General features: G+C 50.0%; 5 protein-coding genes across 5 annotated transcripts; 2 read left to right on the plus strand and 3 right to left on the minus strand.

Annotated features, from left to right (window-relative positions):
• Positions 1 to 211: 211 nt before the first annotated feature.
• Positions 212 to 1,337, plus strand: N7532_001732 (putative phosphatidylserine decarboxylase; the record flags this gene model as incomplete). The annotated part of the gene is made up of 3 exons (XM_056614226.1): positions 212 to 449; positions 526 to 1,084; positions 1,133 to 1,337. 3 exons carry the CDS (start codon positions 212 to 214, stop codon positions 1,335 to 1,337), a joined length of 1,002 nt encoding a protein of 333 aa, XP_056479267.1.
• Positions 1,338 to 1,618: 281 nt separating this feature from the next.
• Positions 1,619 to 1,852, minus strand: N7532_001733 (uncharacterized protein; the record flags this gene model as incomplete). Its single annotated transcript, XM_056614227.1, has 1 exon — positions 1,619 to 1,852. One exon carries the CDS (start codon positions 1,850 to 1,852, stop codon positions 1,619 to 1,621), a length of 234 nt encoding a protein of 77 aa, XP_056479268.1.
• Positions 1,853 to 1,882: 30 nt separating this feature from the next.
• On the minus strand, positions 1,883 to 3,453 carry N7532_001734 (uncharacterized protein; the record flags this gene model as incomplete). The annotated part of the gene is made up of 3 exons (XM_056614228.1): positions 1,883 to 2,080; positions 2,172 to 3,052; positions 3,249 to 3,453. 3 exons carry the CDS (start codon positions 3,451 to 3,453, stop codon positions 1,883 to 1,885), a joined length of 1,284 nt encoding a protein of 427 aa, XP_056479269.1.
• A 1,721-nt stretch (positions 3,454 to 5,174) lies between these two features.
• ags3 (alpha-1,3-glucan synthase Ags3) lies at positions 5,175 to 12,530 on the plus strand (the record flags this gene model as incomplete). The annotated part of the gene is made up of 4 exons (XM_056614229.1): positions 5,175 to 5,522; positions 5,583 to 5,758; positions 5,835 to 12,425; positions 12,482 to 12,530. The coding sequence occupies 4 exons, from the start codon at positions 5,175 to 5,177 to the stop codon at positions 12,528 to 12,530; spliced, it is 7,164 nt and encodes a 2,387-aa protein (XP_056479270.1).
• Positions 12,531 to 13,228: 698 nt separating this feature from the next.
• On the minus strand, positions 13,229 to 16,212 carry N7532_001736 (uncharacterized protein; the record flags this gene model as incomplete). Its single annotated transcript, XM_056614230.1, has 7 exons — positions 13,229 to 14,138; positions 14,196 to 14,304; positions 14,380 to 14,856; positions 14,904 to 14,975; positions 15,035 to 15,278; positions 15,331 to 15,950; positions 16,002 to 16,212. 7 exons carry the CDS (start codon positions 16,210 to 16,212, stop codon positions 13,229 to 13,231), a joined length of 2,643 nt encoding a protein of 880 aa, XP_056479271.1.
• Positions 16,213 to 17,915: the final 1,703 nt, after the last annotated feature.

The following is a 17,915-nucleotide window of genomic DNA, read 5'->3' on the forward strand; positions in this document are numbered from 1 at the left end:
GAGTTCTCGTAGCACCTTAATATACGCATCCTCAAATACAATGTTCAGGTGTCAGGATCTGAATTCTAGCAATACTCTCACTTTAGAGAACGCTAAATAGAGTGACTTCAGCATGACGCAACTCATGGCGCAAGGGCCAACTATTTAACTATCCCGTAATCTACAGGAAAATTTCACCCCCAGAGCATGAAGCTATTGCCATTGATCAAAAATGTGGTTGCTGAGAAAGGTGCACGCTATATGCGACACTGCTCTTCGATATCTGAAACTCATTGAAAATCGACAAGTGGGTTGGTTAACCTGGGATCGCAAGTCGGGCGACTTCAAACGTGAACAGCAACCGCTTTGGAAGAAACTCAAGCTCTTGTTGTTATTCAATCCTGTTACAGAATGGATTGATCGGACACATGTTCTCCGTCTTTGGACACACAAGAAAAACATTAAAGCTGGTCAGTTGTTCAACATGTTCTAGAGATGAATTTATCATGCCGCTTCGGGTAAAAATGCTGAGGCATAATTTCACAGGGCGGAAAGAGGGCAGACCACAATCCCGTGCCAAAATTAATGCTTTCATTGATTATTATCATATTGATATGAGCAGCTTCGAGCCTCCAAACCCTGAAAGCTACCCTACTTTTGAGGATTTCTTCGTTCGTACATTCGCACCCAACGCAAGGCCGATTTTTGCGCCCGAGGACCCTACTCAGGCCACGGTTGTCGCAGACTCGCGACTAGTGGTGTACCAGACTGTGGAGAAAACCCAGGCACTTTGGGTCAAGGGAAGCGAATTTACGATTCACAACCTGATCCAGGATGATATACGCAGTGTCCAATGGCAGGATGGATCCATCGCCAGTTTCAGGCTGAGCCCACAAGACTATCATCGATACCATTCTCCAGTTAAGGGAAATGTTAAATGGTATAAGCACATCCCGGGTGATTATCTTCAGGTTGACCCGGTGGCGCTTCATAGCTCCGTCAATATCTTGACCGAGAATGCCAGAAGCTGCGTCTGCATTGAGAGTAAGGAGTTTGGCGATGTCCTTTTTGTGGCGATTGGTGCTACAGATGTGGGGACAGTTGAGTAGGTGTCAGTTCCCAGCTTCTCATATCTCTGCTCACATTAGAAAAGGATTCATGACGAGATCAAAGAAGGACACCCTGTCCAAAAGGGGGACGAGCTTGGCCTTTTTCAGTTTGGTGGATCGAGTATCATTGTGGCTTTCGAGCAAGGTCGGATTGATTTTGATGAGGACCTTAGGCGCTTCAGTAATAAAGAGGTCATGGTGGACGTGGAGGTTGGAATGAGTCTCGGCAGGGCAACTCATCACGTATAATACACTTATGTAAGCAATGTTTGATCTGTACAAAGTTATCATTTTTGCTGATTCATACCAGCTTATTCGTTCTACCGTGATCTCAAACCGAAGAATGTCGGGCAGGCAGGATATCACCTTGCATGATGCATACTGCGTGGCCAGCGACAGCAGAGGGCAGTTGGGAGTCCTCCTTCAAGCATTATTATGGCAACCGCTACATGGCCGTCAAAGAATAAAAGGGTACGAAATAAGTGAATGATAGAAGCTTGACGACTAGAAAGGAAAACCCAAAGATGATTTTAAATCTCCTCAATTCCCCCGGGGACGGCCAGGCCCCACGAAACAGTCTCAAAATCCAGGATATCATCTGAACCTGAAGCCTTGCTGGAGCCGAAGTTCTTCAGGTCCCAAGTGTCAATACGGTCGACACCCTCCAGCTCCTTGACGAAATTGTCGAAGAGCTTCTCGTTTTGTTTCATATATTCGCTTTGGCCCTGGGGCCAGTCACCCAGGCGCTGGACAGCAAGCTTCATGAGTTGCAGGTGCTGCTGAATGTGATCTTTTTAAGTGTACATGGCATCGATAGTGGAGTCGCGGATATCAAAATCATAGTTGGAACCGTCCAGGCTGGATTCAAGACTGCCATCCAGGTCCACGAGATTGGGGTCAAGGAAAACACGGAGTAGATACTCGTGCACACCGGCAATCTTCTTGCAAATTCTCTGCACCATGGGCTGACCTCCCTTGGAATGCTGAAGCTGCTGGGCAACACCAGTGTAGAGTTGGGATAGCAGGATTGACATCTCTAATGTACTGGAGTGGCTTGGGCCGTTCACGCGGCGACAGTTGTACAATAGTCTCCTTGATAATTTGGCCAGAGACGTGGGCCAGCTGTTTCTGAGCGGCGACTTGATCGGCCTCAGCGACGCTAGTGCGGCCAGAGATTATCAGACCCAAGTTGAGGACGTACTTGACAATGTCTTCAGTATGGTATTTACTGTCAGCCGAAATATAGTGGAAGGCAGCCAAAGCAAGATTTGATGGGCTATCATATTCCTTTTTCTGGAGGCGCCCTCGAATACCGTAGTAACTTGCGATACCCACTGAGCGTAGGAATTTGTCGGGCTCGCGCTCGCTGAGGTACTCAAGGAGGGCCCAAAGCAGCTCCTTCACTTCATCAGTGTTGGTCAGCTGGATGCGCCTGCCTTCAGTGACGAGGAAATAGGCGACGAAGTCATCATAGACACGTTTGGCGATCATATCGCGTTTGTTCTGAATCAAGATACTGTGAAGATTGGAAGCAGACTGACAGACTGAGAGGAATAAAGTCGACTCTGAAGTTGACGAGGTGAGGTTGCGAAATTCCTCGAAGTAAAGATACTCAGCAGTCAAAGAAGCCAAATTCTGAGCAATCGTGGAGGTACGATTGGCGTAGAGGCTATGCTCAAGCTGAGCCAGGAAGATCAAGTTCTGGCGACTCTGGGTCAAGTCGAGCTTGTGCGTCTTTGAGTTGGAGGTGTTCTTCATAAAACTCTGGTGGTAGAGCTCTGTAGCCAATGCATTGGCCTTAGAAATTTGCGAGGTAGCGATGTAGCCATTTGCGAGCACCGTGACGGCGGAGGTCAACTGTTCAGAGGACAATTTAGCCGACAGTATTTGGAATGTTGACTTCTGGAGCTCTTGAAGTGTGACTGAAGTCTCCTTATGCTTGGCGAAGAAAGAAACCATTTCTTCTAGTTTAGACAGGGTTACGTGTGAAGCCCAGCTATGCTTTTTAACAAAACTTTCGAAGCGTGTCGTCAGAATTGTCTTAACCTTCTTGACTTCTTCGGAGGAAACCGAGGATGAATGAAGAGCGGCTTATTCCTCCTCCTCACGAATTCCATGGATCGTGGCCTTGATGTCAGCGTGATCGAGCTCTCTGGATACCAAGCAGTTCCTGGTAGATGTCAATAGCAAGATTCTTATTGACCCTAGTCTCCTGGTACACCATGGCAAGTATCAGGGTGGCCTTGATGGAAATTGATACTGTAGCACCAAAGAACTCCGTGACCTGGTCCCAGTACTGCTGAGTGATCCTGACAATGAAGTCATAATCAGCTTGGGTTTTACGCAGGCACTCAGTATACCGCATGAAAAACGATTGAACGAAGTTTTCATTTTGTAGATCGGGATTCTTCTTAGGCTCCTCGAGGAATGTTTCAAAGAGCAGATGATACCATGGGCGAACGTCAGAGTAACGGCTAGTTCTAGAATACACCTTCTTACACCTCCCCACCTGACCCCTACATTTGGGTTTCTCGCTATTTCCTGACAGCTGCGCGTGTGTTTTGTGATGGTTTTCTGTTGAATCGACCCGCACGTCTCAGCGCGTGCTGCCATCGAGCGTTCCCCTCTTCACTATCTAGCAGATTATTGGCCCAACTTAGTGCGAGCTAGTATTGGTGCTGGGATTCATAACCATACGGATGCTATCAGTAGCATAAACCTTCCCAGCTTCGGTCTTGTGCTTATTATTTCCACGCATTTATTTCAATCCAGCGAGGCAATTTTCTTATCGACCCCGATAGTCAGTTAACGCCACACGCGGACGCTCTGCCGCGACACACCCGCCCTGGGGACTATCTGCGCTGCCTTCCTCTCTCCTAGCCGCATTCTATCCTAGGCCCCACTGTTACACTCAAGATACACAAATTTTACGCTCAGTTCGCTTCAATTTATATGCCTGTTTGCTAATTGGACGGTTCATTATCGTACTCCTACAAAGACCCAGGTGCATTTATCCTGCATTTGCCTTGCATAGCGAGCCTCTAGCCTTTGCTGGGGATTTCATTTATCAAAGGGGTAGGAAGATCAAGTATTATACGATAGAGCTGCCATAGAAAAATGGATCTTAACTGGTACTTTTATGGATAAGACTGTGGATCGTAAGTATGTGAGATCACATATACGACCAAGGTAAGTCGAGAGAGTCGATGCCAAAAGGTGAAGGGCGCGGAGGGTTACCGATTCAAGTTTTTAATATGTGCGAAGTGAGAGATTGAGGGGCTACATAGCGGGAGGTTCTATAAAAAGGAACACCATTGACCAATCTCCAAACGTAAAACTAATTAGCCTTGTCACTGGTTCATCTCGAAACATAATTGGGGTGGATGGGAGGGGGAAGGTAGGCAGGTTTCTGCTGCTGACGCCTCATGGAATCGGGGCTGTGGGGCGATTGTTGGAGGCTTGTTCAAAATTCGGTGAAACTGTGGAATTAAAAAATCTTCAGCATGAAGACAGTTTCCTAATAAATATGAAAGCAAGCGAAGACCCAATTGAGAATGTTCTTCTACCATGGAGACCGAAGAAAAAAACCGGAATGAAGAGATTTTCTACCTGACAAATTGACAGGCACATTTGGCCAGCGCAGGCAGAACATTGGATCGTCCTCTGTCCGCCATTCAGCCGCGTGGGATCCTTCCGAAAGATCTGTCCGAGACACCCACCTGAGACCCGCCCACTCAGCGTTGCCGATAGGGTTTCGGTTCGTGGGTCTACAGCAGCGCCGCGGTGCCTCGCGGTATAGCGGAGCATTCCCGACTGCCAACAGTCCCGCTCGGCCCGGTAAGGGTCTGACGCCATGTATATCACTCGAAAGGATTTCAACTTGGAACATTGGTCGCAGATAGAAAAATTTAGACATATCTCACTTGGAATCTAACACTCATATCTCACTCTTGATTTCTTTCCTTTTCTTTTTCTTTTTTTTTTCAATATTCATATTTCTTGTCCAGCGTACCAATAATCTCATTCGCTCTTATCGCGTCGCACAGTCGCCATTGACAGGCTTCACAAGCCACCCTATACGCAGACATGCAGCGCTCGGCATTTCTCATACTCTCGTTACTGAGCACGCTGGTCCTGTCTTGGCCTTACGACGAATCACTAACTGATTATAATGTTAACGAGAACCAATCTGCGACAGCCCCCATCGATTACTGGGGAGATTGGCCAGACCATGAATACCACCCATCGCCAGATAATTGGCGATTTCCGATTTACACGATTTTCCTCGACAGGATCTCCAACGGCGACCCGACCAACGATGATATCAATGGGACAACCTTCGAGCATGTGCTCGACTCAAATCAAATGCGCCACGGCGGAGATTTAGAGGGACTATTGGATACTCTCGATTATATTCAGGGAATGGGCTTTAAGGTACGTCGAAGCTTCTTTGGTCGCAGAAAAGGTCTGCTGCTAATCAAATTTTTAACACAGGGTATTTATTTCGCCGGAACTTATTTGATGAACCTACCATGGGCTTACGATGGCTATTCACCGACCGATACCACCCTTCTCGATATGCACCACGGCACACTTGAGGACTGGAGGCGAACAATCGCGGAGATTCATAAGCGGGATATGTACGTCCTGGTGGACAATACGGTAGCAACGTAAGTTGATGCACTATGCCTCCAGATGCTGCCTCCCAGACGCTTTAAATACCTAGAAACTGACTCGAGAATAAAGACTGAGTAATCTGATCGGGTTCAAAGGCCACTTGAACGACTCGGCCGATTTCAATCCCCACGAATACGAAGTCGAATGGGTCACCGAGAGACAATACGCCGACTTCCAATTCGGAAACGACTATAATGAAACGTGCAATTTTCCCAAATTCTGGGACGAGACTGGTTATCCAATCACTTCCGGCGGGCCCGAGGTCTTGAAGGGTTGCTACAACTCAGATTTTGATCAGTTTGGAGAGTTGGAGGCGTTTGGAAATTTCCCTGACTGGCAGCGCCAGCTCACGAAGTTCGCCTCAGTACAGGATCGGTTACGTGAATGGCACAAACCGATCCGCGATATCATCACTCAACATTCCTGTGCTCAAATCGCGAGCTTGGATGTTGATGGTTTCCGTTTTGATAAGGCTGTGCAAACGACCCTCGAGCCTTTGAGTGAAATAACTGCTGTCTACCGTGAATGTGCAAAGAAGTACGGCAAGCACAACTTCTTTCTTCCTGGTGAGATCACAGCCGGAGATACCTTCGGCAGTCTGTACTTGGGCCGTGGACGTCAACCAAATCAGCGACCAAACTCTGCAGGTGCCGGCGCCAAGTTGACCAATAACTCGGATGAGGCTTTCCTGAGAGACAATGGCTTGCAAGCGTTGGATGCCTCGGCATTTCACTATACCATCTATCGTTCAATGACCCGCTTCCTGGGAATGGATGGTAATTTGGTGGCGGGGTTTGACCTGCCTACCGATTTCATCGAAGCGTGGAATGACATGCTCATCACGAACGATTTCATTAATGCGTTCACAGGAGAGCTGGACCCGAGGCATATGTACGGTGTCTCCAACCAGGATAACTTCCGCTGGCCGTCAATCAAGAACGGAACAGAGAAGTATCTCCTGGGCCTGTATATTGTCACACTGGAGCTGCCAGGAATTCCTTTGATTCTGTGGGGTGAAGAGCAGGCAATGTATGTGTTCGATGCCACTGCATCGAACTATCTGTTCGGACGACAGCCCATGACCTACCAGACTGCGTGGTGGACAAATGGCTGCTTCAATCTCAACACGTCAAAGTTTTATGATTTCCCGATTGACAAGGGCCGTGATGGTTGCAACGATATCACCGTCACCTATGATCAGCGGAATCCTGCCCATCCCCTTCGCAACCTCATGAAGCGTATGTTCGAGATTCGAGAACATTATCCGGTCGCAAATGATGGCTTGTATCTCAGTACAATCTCTCAACTCACTGAGGATATCTACTTGCCTGGATCATCCACAACTCCCACCGTCACTGGTCTGTGGTCAGTCTTGCGGAGCTACTTCCCAGGAGTCCAAAAAGAAGCCAGCGAGACCAACCAGACCATGTGGCTGGTGTATCAAAATGGAAACAAGACGGAAACCTATGGCGGTGACTGTAGCAACAAGAGTGTTGCCCTGCTGTCTCCATTCGTATCCGGGACGAAGTTAAAGAATCTGTTTTATCCATATGACGAGCTCACTCCTCAAGATGGACCCAGGGACAGTTCCTATGGCTGTGTGAAGAGCATGGAACTTCTTCCTTGGGAATACCGGGCGTATGTGAAGAAGGCCGACTTTGTGGAGCCTGGTCCGACTGTCACTGACTTCTCGCCTGGTCACGATGCTCGGCTAATCTCTTCACAAGACATTGGCGAGACTCTGCCAATCGAGCTTGGCTACTCGACGGAGATGGAGTGTGGTAGCATCACCAAGGCGATCAGTCTGAACTCGACGACCGAGAATGGACTCACTGCCTCGTTTGATAAAGACAGCGTGCGCTGCAAGAAGATATCTGCCCGCACCACCAGCAACAACTTCATCGGCGAGGTTCCCACTGTGTGGGTTTGGTCCGCGAACCTGACGAATGTCCATCACGGAATTCATCAACTTACTGTCGGCAATGTTTCCTCGTTGGGAGTCTACACCAACTCGACCGACAAGTTCCTCTTCCGTGTTGGTCTCGAGAACAACCCGTTAATCACTCCTCTCTCCAACTACTCTACCAGCCTGCTTCACAAATCCAATGGTCAATTCCACATCCAGCATAGTGCTGCAGGCGCGGATCAGTTCCGATACTCGACTGATTTTGGGAGTACATGGTCCAAGTGGACTTCCTATGAAGGTGGTAACACGACCATTGAACTCTCGACTTTCATGGGAACAGACAAGCAGAAGTGGAAGGGCACTCATGTCCGCGTTCAGTACTTTTCTCGACTCACCGGGAGCAGCGATTACATCCAGGAGGGTGATTATGGATGGGAGAGCGATGGAGTCCGTAGGTTCCCTCACTTGTGGTTCAACGGCCCCTATAATCAATACGGCTACGACCAAGGACTGGACAGCGAAATGAAATTCGACACCAAAACTTCTCGATGGAACTACGACTTCGTCTATGAGTGGCCATCGGTCGGGCAGTTGAATGTCTGGGGTATTGACAAAGGGGGTATTCCTGATACGACAGAAGTTTACGGTGACGTTGGGAACTCGTCGAACGTGCAAAAGCTCCCTCCATCTTACTTGTCCTCCAACGTCATCAACATTACCAATCTGCCTCCGTTCCCCCACCTCGGTTGGAAGATCTCGCTCAATGATGCCAACCTCAGGTATCAGTTGATCCCGATCGGTAGCGGCTGGGCTCAACTTGTCCTTTATGTTCTTCTCTGGGTTGTCCCGATATTGATGGGGCTGGCTGGCATTTTGATCTTCATCCAGACTTTTTATCGCGTGAAGCTGAACAAGGATGGCAATGTCGTTAAAGATGAGAAGCTACCAGTGGTTCTTTACCGCAGAGTCAAGGACAAGCTTTCTGGGCAGAAAGATCTTGAGAGTATTGCTGAGAAGGATGTACCAACTGACATTGCCGCGGCGGGTGCAAACGATCAAAGACGCACTGTATTGATCGCAACCATGGAGTATGATATCCAGGACTGGAACATCAAGATCAAGATTGGTGGGCTCGGAGTTATGGCCCAGCTCATGGGTCAAAATCTGAAGCACCAGAACCTCATCTGGGTGGTACCATGCGTCGGTGATGTGGATTATCCTGTAGACACTCCCGTTGAGCCATACGTTGTCACTATCCTGGACAACCCCTACTTGATCAATGTGCAGTACCACATCGTGGATAACATCACCTATGTCCTGCTGGATGCTCCTGTTTTCCGACAACAAACCAAAGCGGACGTCTACCCACCTCGGATGGACGATCTTCCCTCGGCAATCTATTACTCTGCGTGGAATCAATGTATCTCAGAGACAATCAAGCGAGCGCCTAGTATCGACCTGTACCACATTAACGACTTCCACGGGTGCTTAGCGCCACTCTATTTGCTGCCGACACGAACCATCCCCGTGTGCCTGTCTTTGCATAATGCCGAGTTCCAGGGCCTTTGGCCACTGAGAACCCAAAAGGAGAAGAAGGAAGTGTGTTCTGTCTTTAATCTTCCGATCGAGAGAGCGACCAAATACTGTCAATTCGGCAACGTCTTCAATCTTCTTCACACCGGTGCTAGCTATTTGCGATTCCACCAGCGTGGGTATGGCGCGGTGGGTGTATCCAACAAATACGGCAAGCGCTCATGGGCCCGTTATCCCATTTTCTGGAGTCTGAACAACATCGGCAGTCTACCAAACCCTGACCCAGCCGACACCAAGAAGGAAGATGTGCAGATTGCGGTCCAGACAGATGCGGAATCCAACAATGATAAGCTCCGGGCACAGATATGGGCAGGGCTTAAAGAGGATGCCAGGGCGGATCTACTTGTGTTCGTCGGTCGGTGGTCAAAGCAAAAGGGAGTGGACCTAATTGCCGATATTCTGCCCAGCGTTTTGTCTGCTAGACCAAACGTGCAGGTTATCTGCATTGGTCCTGTCATTGATTTATATGGAAGACTGGCTGCTGTCAAGTTGGAGCGCATCATGGCAATGTTCCCGGGTCGTGTGTTCTCCAAGCCCGAGTTTACGGTCCTTCCTCCTTTCGTTTTCTCTGGTGCCGATTTCGCTTTAATTCCATCCCGTGACGAGCCATTTGGTCTGGTGGCAGTGGAATTCGGACGTAAGGGTGCACTCGGCATCGGTGCACGTATTGGAGGTCTCGGGCAGATGCCTGGCTGGTGGTACACCGTGGAGTCTGATTCAGCTCACCATCTCTTGCACCAGCTTAGAACTGCTATTGGGTCTGCTTTGGATTCGTCACCCAAGACTCGGGAGGAAATGCGTGTCAACTCGGCCAAGCAGAGGTTCCCTGTTCTTGAATGGGTCCAAAAGCTCGAGGTCTTACAGCGAACCGCAATCCACACTCATCACGACAAGAACAAGGACACCGTCCGAGACCCATTACGGGAATCTCAAATTTACTGGGGCATACAGGGTCTCCAATCAGCCCCCGGGTCTCGCCCAACTTCGAATCAATTTGCATCCGCGTCTACGGAAATGCTCCCGGGAAGAAATTTTCCGCCCGTTCAACCGTCTCTTCTGGAGCTACAGGCAGTTGAACTCAGAGAGATGCGGGGGTCTGACCGTAACAGCAGCAGTCCACCTCGCCGACAATTGTCGCTCGGGCGACGATCTGGCCCTGGACAAGAAAGGAAACGTCTCGTCAAGAGGTCACTGCGAGAGAGTCAGATGCTTGAGAGAACGGTCGAAGGCGATAACACAGATGCCGACGATGAAGGTGCTGAGACGCCCCAGGAGAACTTCATCTCCCCCGAAGAGGCAGTGGCAGCAGTGAAGCGAACCCTTGGATCCCAAGATGATGGTACGCCTTCTCGGAAGAGCAGCAGTCATTCTCGTAACGATTCAAACGATTCCAACCTGTCGGTCTCAGCCTCTTCGCGCCTTGTCTCCCGGGATTCCTCCCCAATTAGATCCCCTGACTTGTCTCGTGACATTAATCCCAGTGAGCACAATCTTCTAACACCCCCACAGAATGTTTCTGTCCTGTCTTTGCCTTCTGTTGTTGCGGACCACGACGAACCTGTCTTCCACCTGCAAAAGATCGACCCTACTTTCACGGACAGCATGGGTCATTTCACGCGGCGCTTTGAGAAGCAACTCGCCAACCTCAATAAGAAAAATTCGGTGACGGACCACTGTATTGAAGTGTACTTGATGAAGAGCGAACGGAAGTTCTTCAACATGTATACCGACGCGCAGCTGAAAAAGCAGCCCAAAGAACGCCCCTTGACTGGAGGGGGCTTGGAGCATGTTGTTGATGACTCGTCGAGCAACGGCTCTCCGCACGTCTCTGGCAATGAAGAATCAACTGGATCAGATGACATTGATCAATGGCTGTCTCGCCTTGGGTACAAGAGACCCATCGCCATCCAGAGATTCATGAGATGGCGTATTGGCAACTGGCCTGTCTATGCTCTGTTCTTGGGCCTTGGACAGATCATTGCGACAAATTCGGCGCAGATAACACTTCTGGTCGGGACAGTTGGTGAGACTGCTGTCAAGCTGTATGTCATTGCGGCAATCTACTGCGTCTCGTCCTTAGTTTGGTGGTTCTTGTTCTACCGCTTCCCGTCTGTGATTGTTCTCACTCTCCCTTGGTTTATATATTGCATCTCGTTCATCATCATTGGTGTTTCGCCATTTGCATTGTCGAACCTCGGTCAGACTTGGGCTCGGAATGTTGCAGCAGGTGTCTACTCTGCCGCATCATCCAGCGGATCTCTGTTCTTCGCCCTCAATTTCGGTGACCAGGGTGCCGTCCCCGTGAAGGATTGGATGTTCCGTGCAAGCCTTGTTCAAGGCCTGCAGCAGATTTACACCGTTGCTCTGTGGTATTGGAATTCCAGGGTGACTGCAGTGGAGGTCGGAGGTATTTCGACGCTCGCCTTGAGTAGTTGGAAACTGACGGCTGTGGTCATGCCCATTGCCGCAGTTTGCTTCATAATCGGTGTGCTCCTTGCTCTTGGCCTGCCGAAGTACTACCGCCAAGCCCCCGGAAAGATCCTATTCTTCTACACCTCCCTTTTCCGTCGTCGCATCGTTCTTTGGTTCTTCTTCATGGTTATCATTCAGAACTGGTTCCTTGCCTCGGCATTTGGTCGAAACTGGTCTTTCCTATGGTCGTCGAAGCACGCGAAAACATGGGAGATTGCTGTACTCGTGGTCTTCTTCTTCATCGTCGTCTGGGTCACAGCGATGGTCCTTTTTCGCTTCCTGTCGAGAGAGCACTCTTGGATCTTGCCTGTCTTTGGACTGAGCATTGGCGCGCCACGATGGGCTCAGGTATGGTGGGGAACGTCGAACATTGGCTATTACCTTCCTTGGGCTGGGGGTCTCACCTCTGGTGCCATCGTGTCACGATGTGTTTGGCTTTGGTTAGGTGTTCTCGATGAAATTCAGCAGGTTGGCCTTGGAATTATTCTCTTGCAGACGCTGACACGAGTTCACGTCTGCTTCGTCTTGTTGGCCGCGCAGGCTCTTGGATCTGTTGCCACAATTTGTGCCCGCGGATTCGCGCCGAATAATACCGGCCCCGCGGGTGTGTCTCCAGATGTGGGATCATCATTGGACAAAGTCGGAAATGCGTGGTTCTGGATTTCTCTTTCCTTCCAGCTCGTGGCAAGGTTAGTTTCCATTGTCTCTGGGAACTGTTGGAATTTTTTACTGACTCTTATCGCAGCTTTGGCTTCCTTCTCTTCTACCGCCGAGAGCAGCTCAATCGACCATGAGCCTCCTGTTCACTATTTTGCATGATTCATGAGCAACTATATATCACTGTACTTACCTAGGCAAATGACATTATTGTAACATGTGACAACCCTCCCGAGAATAATATGTCAACAACGATTCTTTTCTGCACCGAAGAATCTAGATAATATGCAGGGCTACGGAAGGTTATAGTAGCTAAAGCCCATTTTCCAACTCCAGGAAGCATTTGATGCCTAAATCATGGTGTAGCACCACACCAAATTTTGTACGTCACTAACTGCTCTACATAGTCTAATAATATCAGCTATCAAAAGGTCGCCTAACCACCCAGTTAGGCTGCGGCACATCCGCTCCAATGGATCCTGAGGCCGCTCCGCAATCCGCACTTACCCGCAGGCAAAGTTATGGTAGCTGAAGTCAGGTAAGACGGAGCGCGGGTATATTGCGAATCTGGGTCCGTTGCTCTGAGACCATGCGCTATTTCCCTTCGCTTCTATTCTACCATGCTCATAGTCTTTTCTTTTCATAGAAACAACAATGCAAAAGTGAACCATGGTCCATTCTCCGTTGGCAAGTTACTACTAGTAGTTGGCCGCTTATGATTGATCAATGTGCGGTTCATCAAAAAATAGATCAGACGAGTCTGGTGAACGGTTGGTTTCAAAGAGTCACGAGTCACGACACATCCATCCACGGATGCACCATCACAAAAGCCAGACTACAGATTGATCACCACAGGACCAGTCAACTCAACATCTACCTGCTTCGTCTGACCGTCCCGGTGGGCGGTAGCTCCCTTCTGTCCCAGCAGGGTGACCGACTCAATGGTCACGTCCGCGTGGTAGCCGAACTTGCCGCGGACGTGCAACTTGCCGTCGCAATACTCGAACTCGATCATCGACGTGCTGGCCGGGTGGAGCGACTCGCCGTCGTCCAGGTACAGCTCGCCCGCCGCGTACCCGTTCATGTCCGGCGCGATCAGAATCTCGAAGCCCCGCTGCCGCAGCTCGGTCGTGGTCATCGCGCCTTCCGAGCGGAGCGGGATCACGCTGCCACCGCGGATGTGGATGGGGATCTCGGTGATCCCGATGTTGGTCAGGGTCATGTTAGCGCCGTGGCCGTGCACGGCCTTGCCCGTGTACCAGTCGTAGAAGAGGTCGTCGGGGAAGTAGGCGTCGACCGAGGTTTGACCCTTGTCCTGCACCGGGGAGATGAGCAGCGCGTCGCCGTAGAAGAACTGGAGATCCTTGCTGAAGGTGTTGGGGTCGTTGGGGTAGACGTAGAACATGGGCTGCAGGAAGGGCTCACCCGTCTGCGACTGCCGGTAGAACGCGGTGTACAGGTAGTCCAGCAGACGGTAGCGGATGTTGATGACCTTGCGGGCGGCCGCGGCGACGCTAGGCCAGCGGTAGAATTCCTGGGGTCTGTACCCTAGTTCGTTGTGGTTACGGTAGAAGGGCTGGAATGCACCCAGCATGGCCCAACGTGCACAGAGCTCCTCGTTTGTGTCGCCGCCGAATCCACACACGTCGGAGCCCACCATGGGGACCTGGAACATCGATGCAAAGGCAAGCATCTGGGCAATCGAGACACGGTACTTGCCCCACTCGCTCAGATTGTCTCCGAGCCTGGTGAGAGTTAGCAACTTCCGCTGTGGAGGTCGATGAGAAGCGTTGGATGCTTACCAGTGTCCGACATGGGCACCTGCACCGGCGAACGTGCTACGTGTGATAACAAAGGGGCGCACCTCCGGTCGACGCGAGAGCATGGCCTCGCGGGATGTGGAACTCATCACTATAGATGGGGTTAGATGCACTCACTTCATTCATGATAGAAGCCGATCTGGATTAAACTTTAGGCATCACTCACTGGTACCGTAGAGGTTGTGAGTATCATACTCCATGTAACCCTCGCCAGCATGCTTGATATCCGTCTCAATAGTGTTCATGCTAAGAGATCCAGCAGCGTTGTGGATACGGTACGGAGGCGAAATTAGCGCGCGGTCGGGCAATCCAAGCTTCTGGCCTGTGCTACGGCGCTGTTTGCCATACCATCTCTTAGAAGACGTCGAGTCAGGCTGGAAGTCTTCAGGGAAGCCAGGAAGAGGACGCGGCGGCTCGCGAACTGGCGGAGGTGTCGGGGGCATCCCGTTCTTCGCGGCCCAGATGGCTGGGTTATTGCAAGGGTAGGGACAAAAGTTGGCGGCCTCGTTCATGTCGATCCATAGACCGTCGATGTCGACACCATTGTCGGGGTTGAAGAAGCGGGCGAACTCGCCGTTCCAATACGTCTGAATGTCGGGGTGGAACCAGTCGGGGAAGACGGTCACACCAGGCCATACGACACCTGCTTTTGTGAGTAAGAGAAGCATGGCAGACGAGAACGGGACGTACCTTTGTAGAGGGTGGTCTCATTCTCGCGCAGGAAAATGTCCATCTCGTTGCCGCGGTTGAAAGCACCGTTGTCTATCAGAAATTTACATCAGCTCTCTTCGCGTGCTGAACAGATTAGTTCATGTACATACCACTAAGGCTGACGGCGGGATCAACCATCATAATGTACTTTTGGTCGTGACTGTGCAGGTAACGAACCAGCTCGCGCACCTTGTCCAAGGGGAAGCGCAGAGGATCCAGGGTGAAGACGCGTCGGCGGTCCATGTAGTCAATGTCAGTCCACATAGTTTCTAAAGGAATTCCGGCTTGGCTGTAGTTGTAGACAACTTCGGCAACGGCGTAGATATCGCGGTATCCGTATCGGCATTGTTGAAACTAGTAAAATTAGTCTTGATCGAGAAACCGAGAGGTGAAGTGAGATACATACACCAAAGGTCCAGTAGCTCTGCATAGCAGGGAGGCCGACAACTTCTGCGTACTGCTTGCTGACCTCCTTAGGAGTCGGGCCAGCCATGAAGTACAGATCCAGGACACCGCCGATGGTGTTGTACTCGAGGAACTGACGGCCGTCGTAGGTCTTGTCAATCTTGATATCCATGCCGTTAGAGTTAACGAAGAAGACACCGTGGGTACCAGCGTCACCACGGTGGTCCACGTAGACCGGGTGGTCACCGTACAGATTGGTCTCCGACGGGATACTATAGGCGTCACGGTTCCACAGGGTGCGTGTGTAGTTTGTCGTGGGTAGACGCAGGGGATCGCTGTGCTCGCCCAGACCATACAGGTTCGGGTTCGCAGGGAGCCAGGTGCGCAGCTTCAGGTACTGAGATTCGAAGATAATGTCGGTGTCGGTGGTGTCGAAGAGCACTTCCTCGTTGCCGTCGACATCGCGCAGGACGCGCAGGCTAAACGGATCGGGCTGATAGTCAAAACGCAAGTTGTGGTCTTTATAGCGATTACCATTGGGGTGAGGACGCGGGAGAACGGACTCCGGGACCTGATAGACCTCCTCGTCGGAATCGTAGATCATGACATGGAGGCGATCACCTATTCGTATCAGTCGCTGGCCGTGGATGTAACCAAGTAGTTACTACTCACTAGTCTGGTACTCGACGAGAAGCTTCAGGTCCTGAAGATCCTCGCCGTACACATTGCAGGGGGGACCATTCAAGACCAGATCAGCAGTCAAGGACGCGCCTCCCTCTTTGACGTTCAAGGCTTTGTATCCAGGGCACGCGGCGGTATCGGAGCGCGGTCTCAGGACGGAAGCTCCCACGAGGGGAGCGAGAAGGAGCAGTGACGCCCGCATATTGTCAGTCAACTAGGAATACCGTTGCAGTCTCTGCGACGGGAGTCGATTATTTGGAAGAAGCCAGTTGGGATTTTATATGTGGACTAGATCAGGGAAGCAACGGGACAAGGACATGGGTAATGAGGTAATGTCCGATGAATGTGCGGAACAAACTTACCAAGACCTTAAGTGAAGTTAGTTTGGTGAACATTGTCACCACATTTACTCAACGTTTGCTCCGCGTTTTCACGATGGAGGCTCCTCACGGGCCGGACATGGATTGGAGAAACTTGCGGAAAGGCGGACAATTACCGGGCTAAGCCTCTTGGCGGATCCTCGACGCATGGATCAGAGAAACCCATTGCTCCGGATTTTGATGGGATCCCCGGTCCCACCCCCACAAACTTTGGCCGTCAGTGCCAAAAAGGAGGAAAACGTTTTCTGGGGGTCTCCAGTATAGTGCAGAGCGTTGCGGAATCTTTTGCGGGCCATTTTTAACTCGGCTGAGGGCCCAGAAATGAAGTACCCGAACTATGATCGATCCATACTACCCGTTGTGGGGTCAGCGCCAGCATGCACTTCTATTGACTCAATGTCGGCCCGAGATATGGAGCTCTGCTGATTGTTGAATGTCGGTCCAAGTTATGGTCCTGGTCGTGCACGGTGCATGACATGCCCCACATAGGTTAAATGCCGCATCACTAGCATCCTCCGCAGATAGACTTCACCAAAACCCATAATGGGTCCAAGGTCTGGACCCATTACCCAACCCACGTGGGTTTTGGGTATTCAATTGCCCGTGTTGATTTATAAGTGATGCTTCAGTGTTCATGTTGTTGAGGGGAGTTGATTGTGTAAGATACAGGTAGACTGGTGAACAGATATATAGGCATGCACGTGATCCCAGCCCCCATGATTATCCCAGTAACCGTGATATTTGAACAGCCCGACCCAACCCAACCCATAACCCACATGGGTTTTACCCAAAAACCCATTTATACCCATTTCAACCCATTTTTTGCATAAAATCTAGGTCTTGGCGCTCATAAATCCGATCATTAAGCATTGTAATTTACAACCGTTCTGGTTCTCCTCTTGAATAACAATTATTTAATTCCAAAATCCATTGAAACCTTTGTTCTAAAGACTAAAATTATATTGTGAACTCTATGTTCTACTTTAATTACCACTCAAAAAATAGATTTACCTTTGAGTAGGCCGTTATAGTGTTATGGTGATTTGAGATGCGGAAATATATAATTGATCCCATGTAAAGTAGGTCCATTCTTTGATAAGTATTCCTCAAAATCATTAAGAAACCAACCCCCCCCCCCATGTAATGTTTCTTTAATTATTATGGGCTTAAATATAAGGGTTGATTTTTAGAATCAAAATTCCGCAGGGAAAACTTCCAAATTAGCTTTCATTGTTGCTTTTTTCGGCAGAAAAGTTGGCTTCGCAGGACTTTGGTCCGCGACCGAAGGACTTTGAGGGGTCGAGGGTGAAATTTTTTGGGAGCTCAAATGTGGGAATGGGTTTTATATGGGTTTTATATGGGTTTTTGATGGGCTTTCTATGGGTTCTCTGAGTTTTCATGGGTTTTCTGTGGGTTTCTCATGGGTTTTCATGGGTATCCCCATATTAGTGGGGCTAAGCAGCCAATTATAATCTATTATATATTATTACTTGTGACCTGTCTCCTCTTTACTTAGACTTAGAGA

This window comes from Penicillium argentinense, assembly GCF_028826775.1.
Source record: "Penicillium argentinense strain IBT 30761 chromosome Unknown utg000002l_segment0_segment0, whole genome shotgun sequence".
Lineage (NCBI taxonomy): Eukaryota > Fungi > Ascomycota > Eurotiomycetes > Eurotiales > Aspergillaceae > Penicillium > Penicillium argentinense.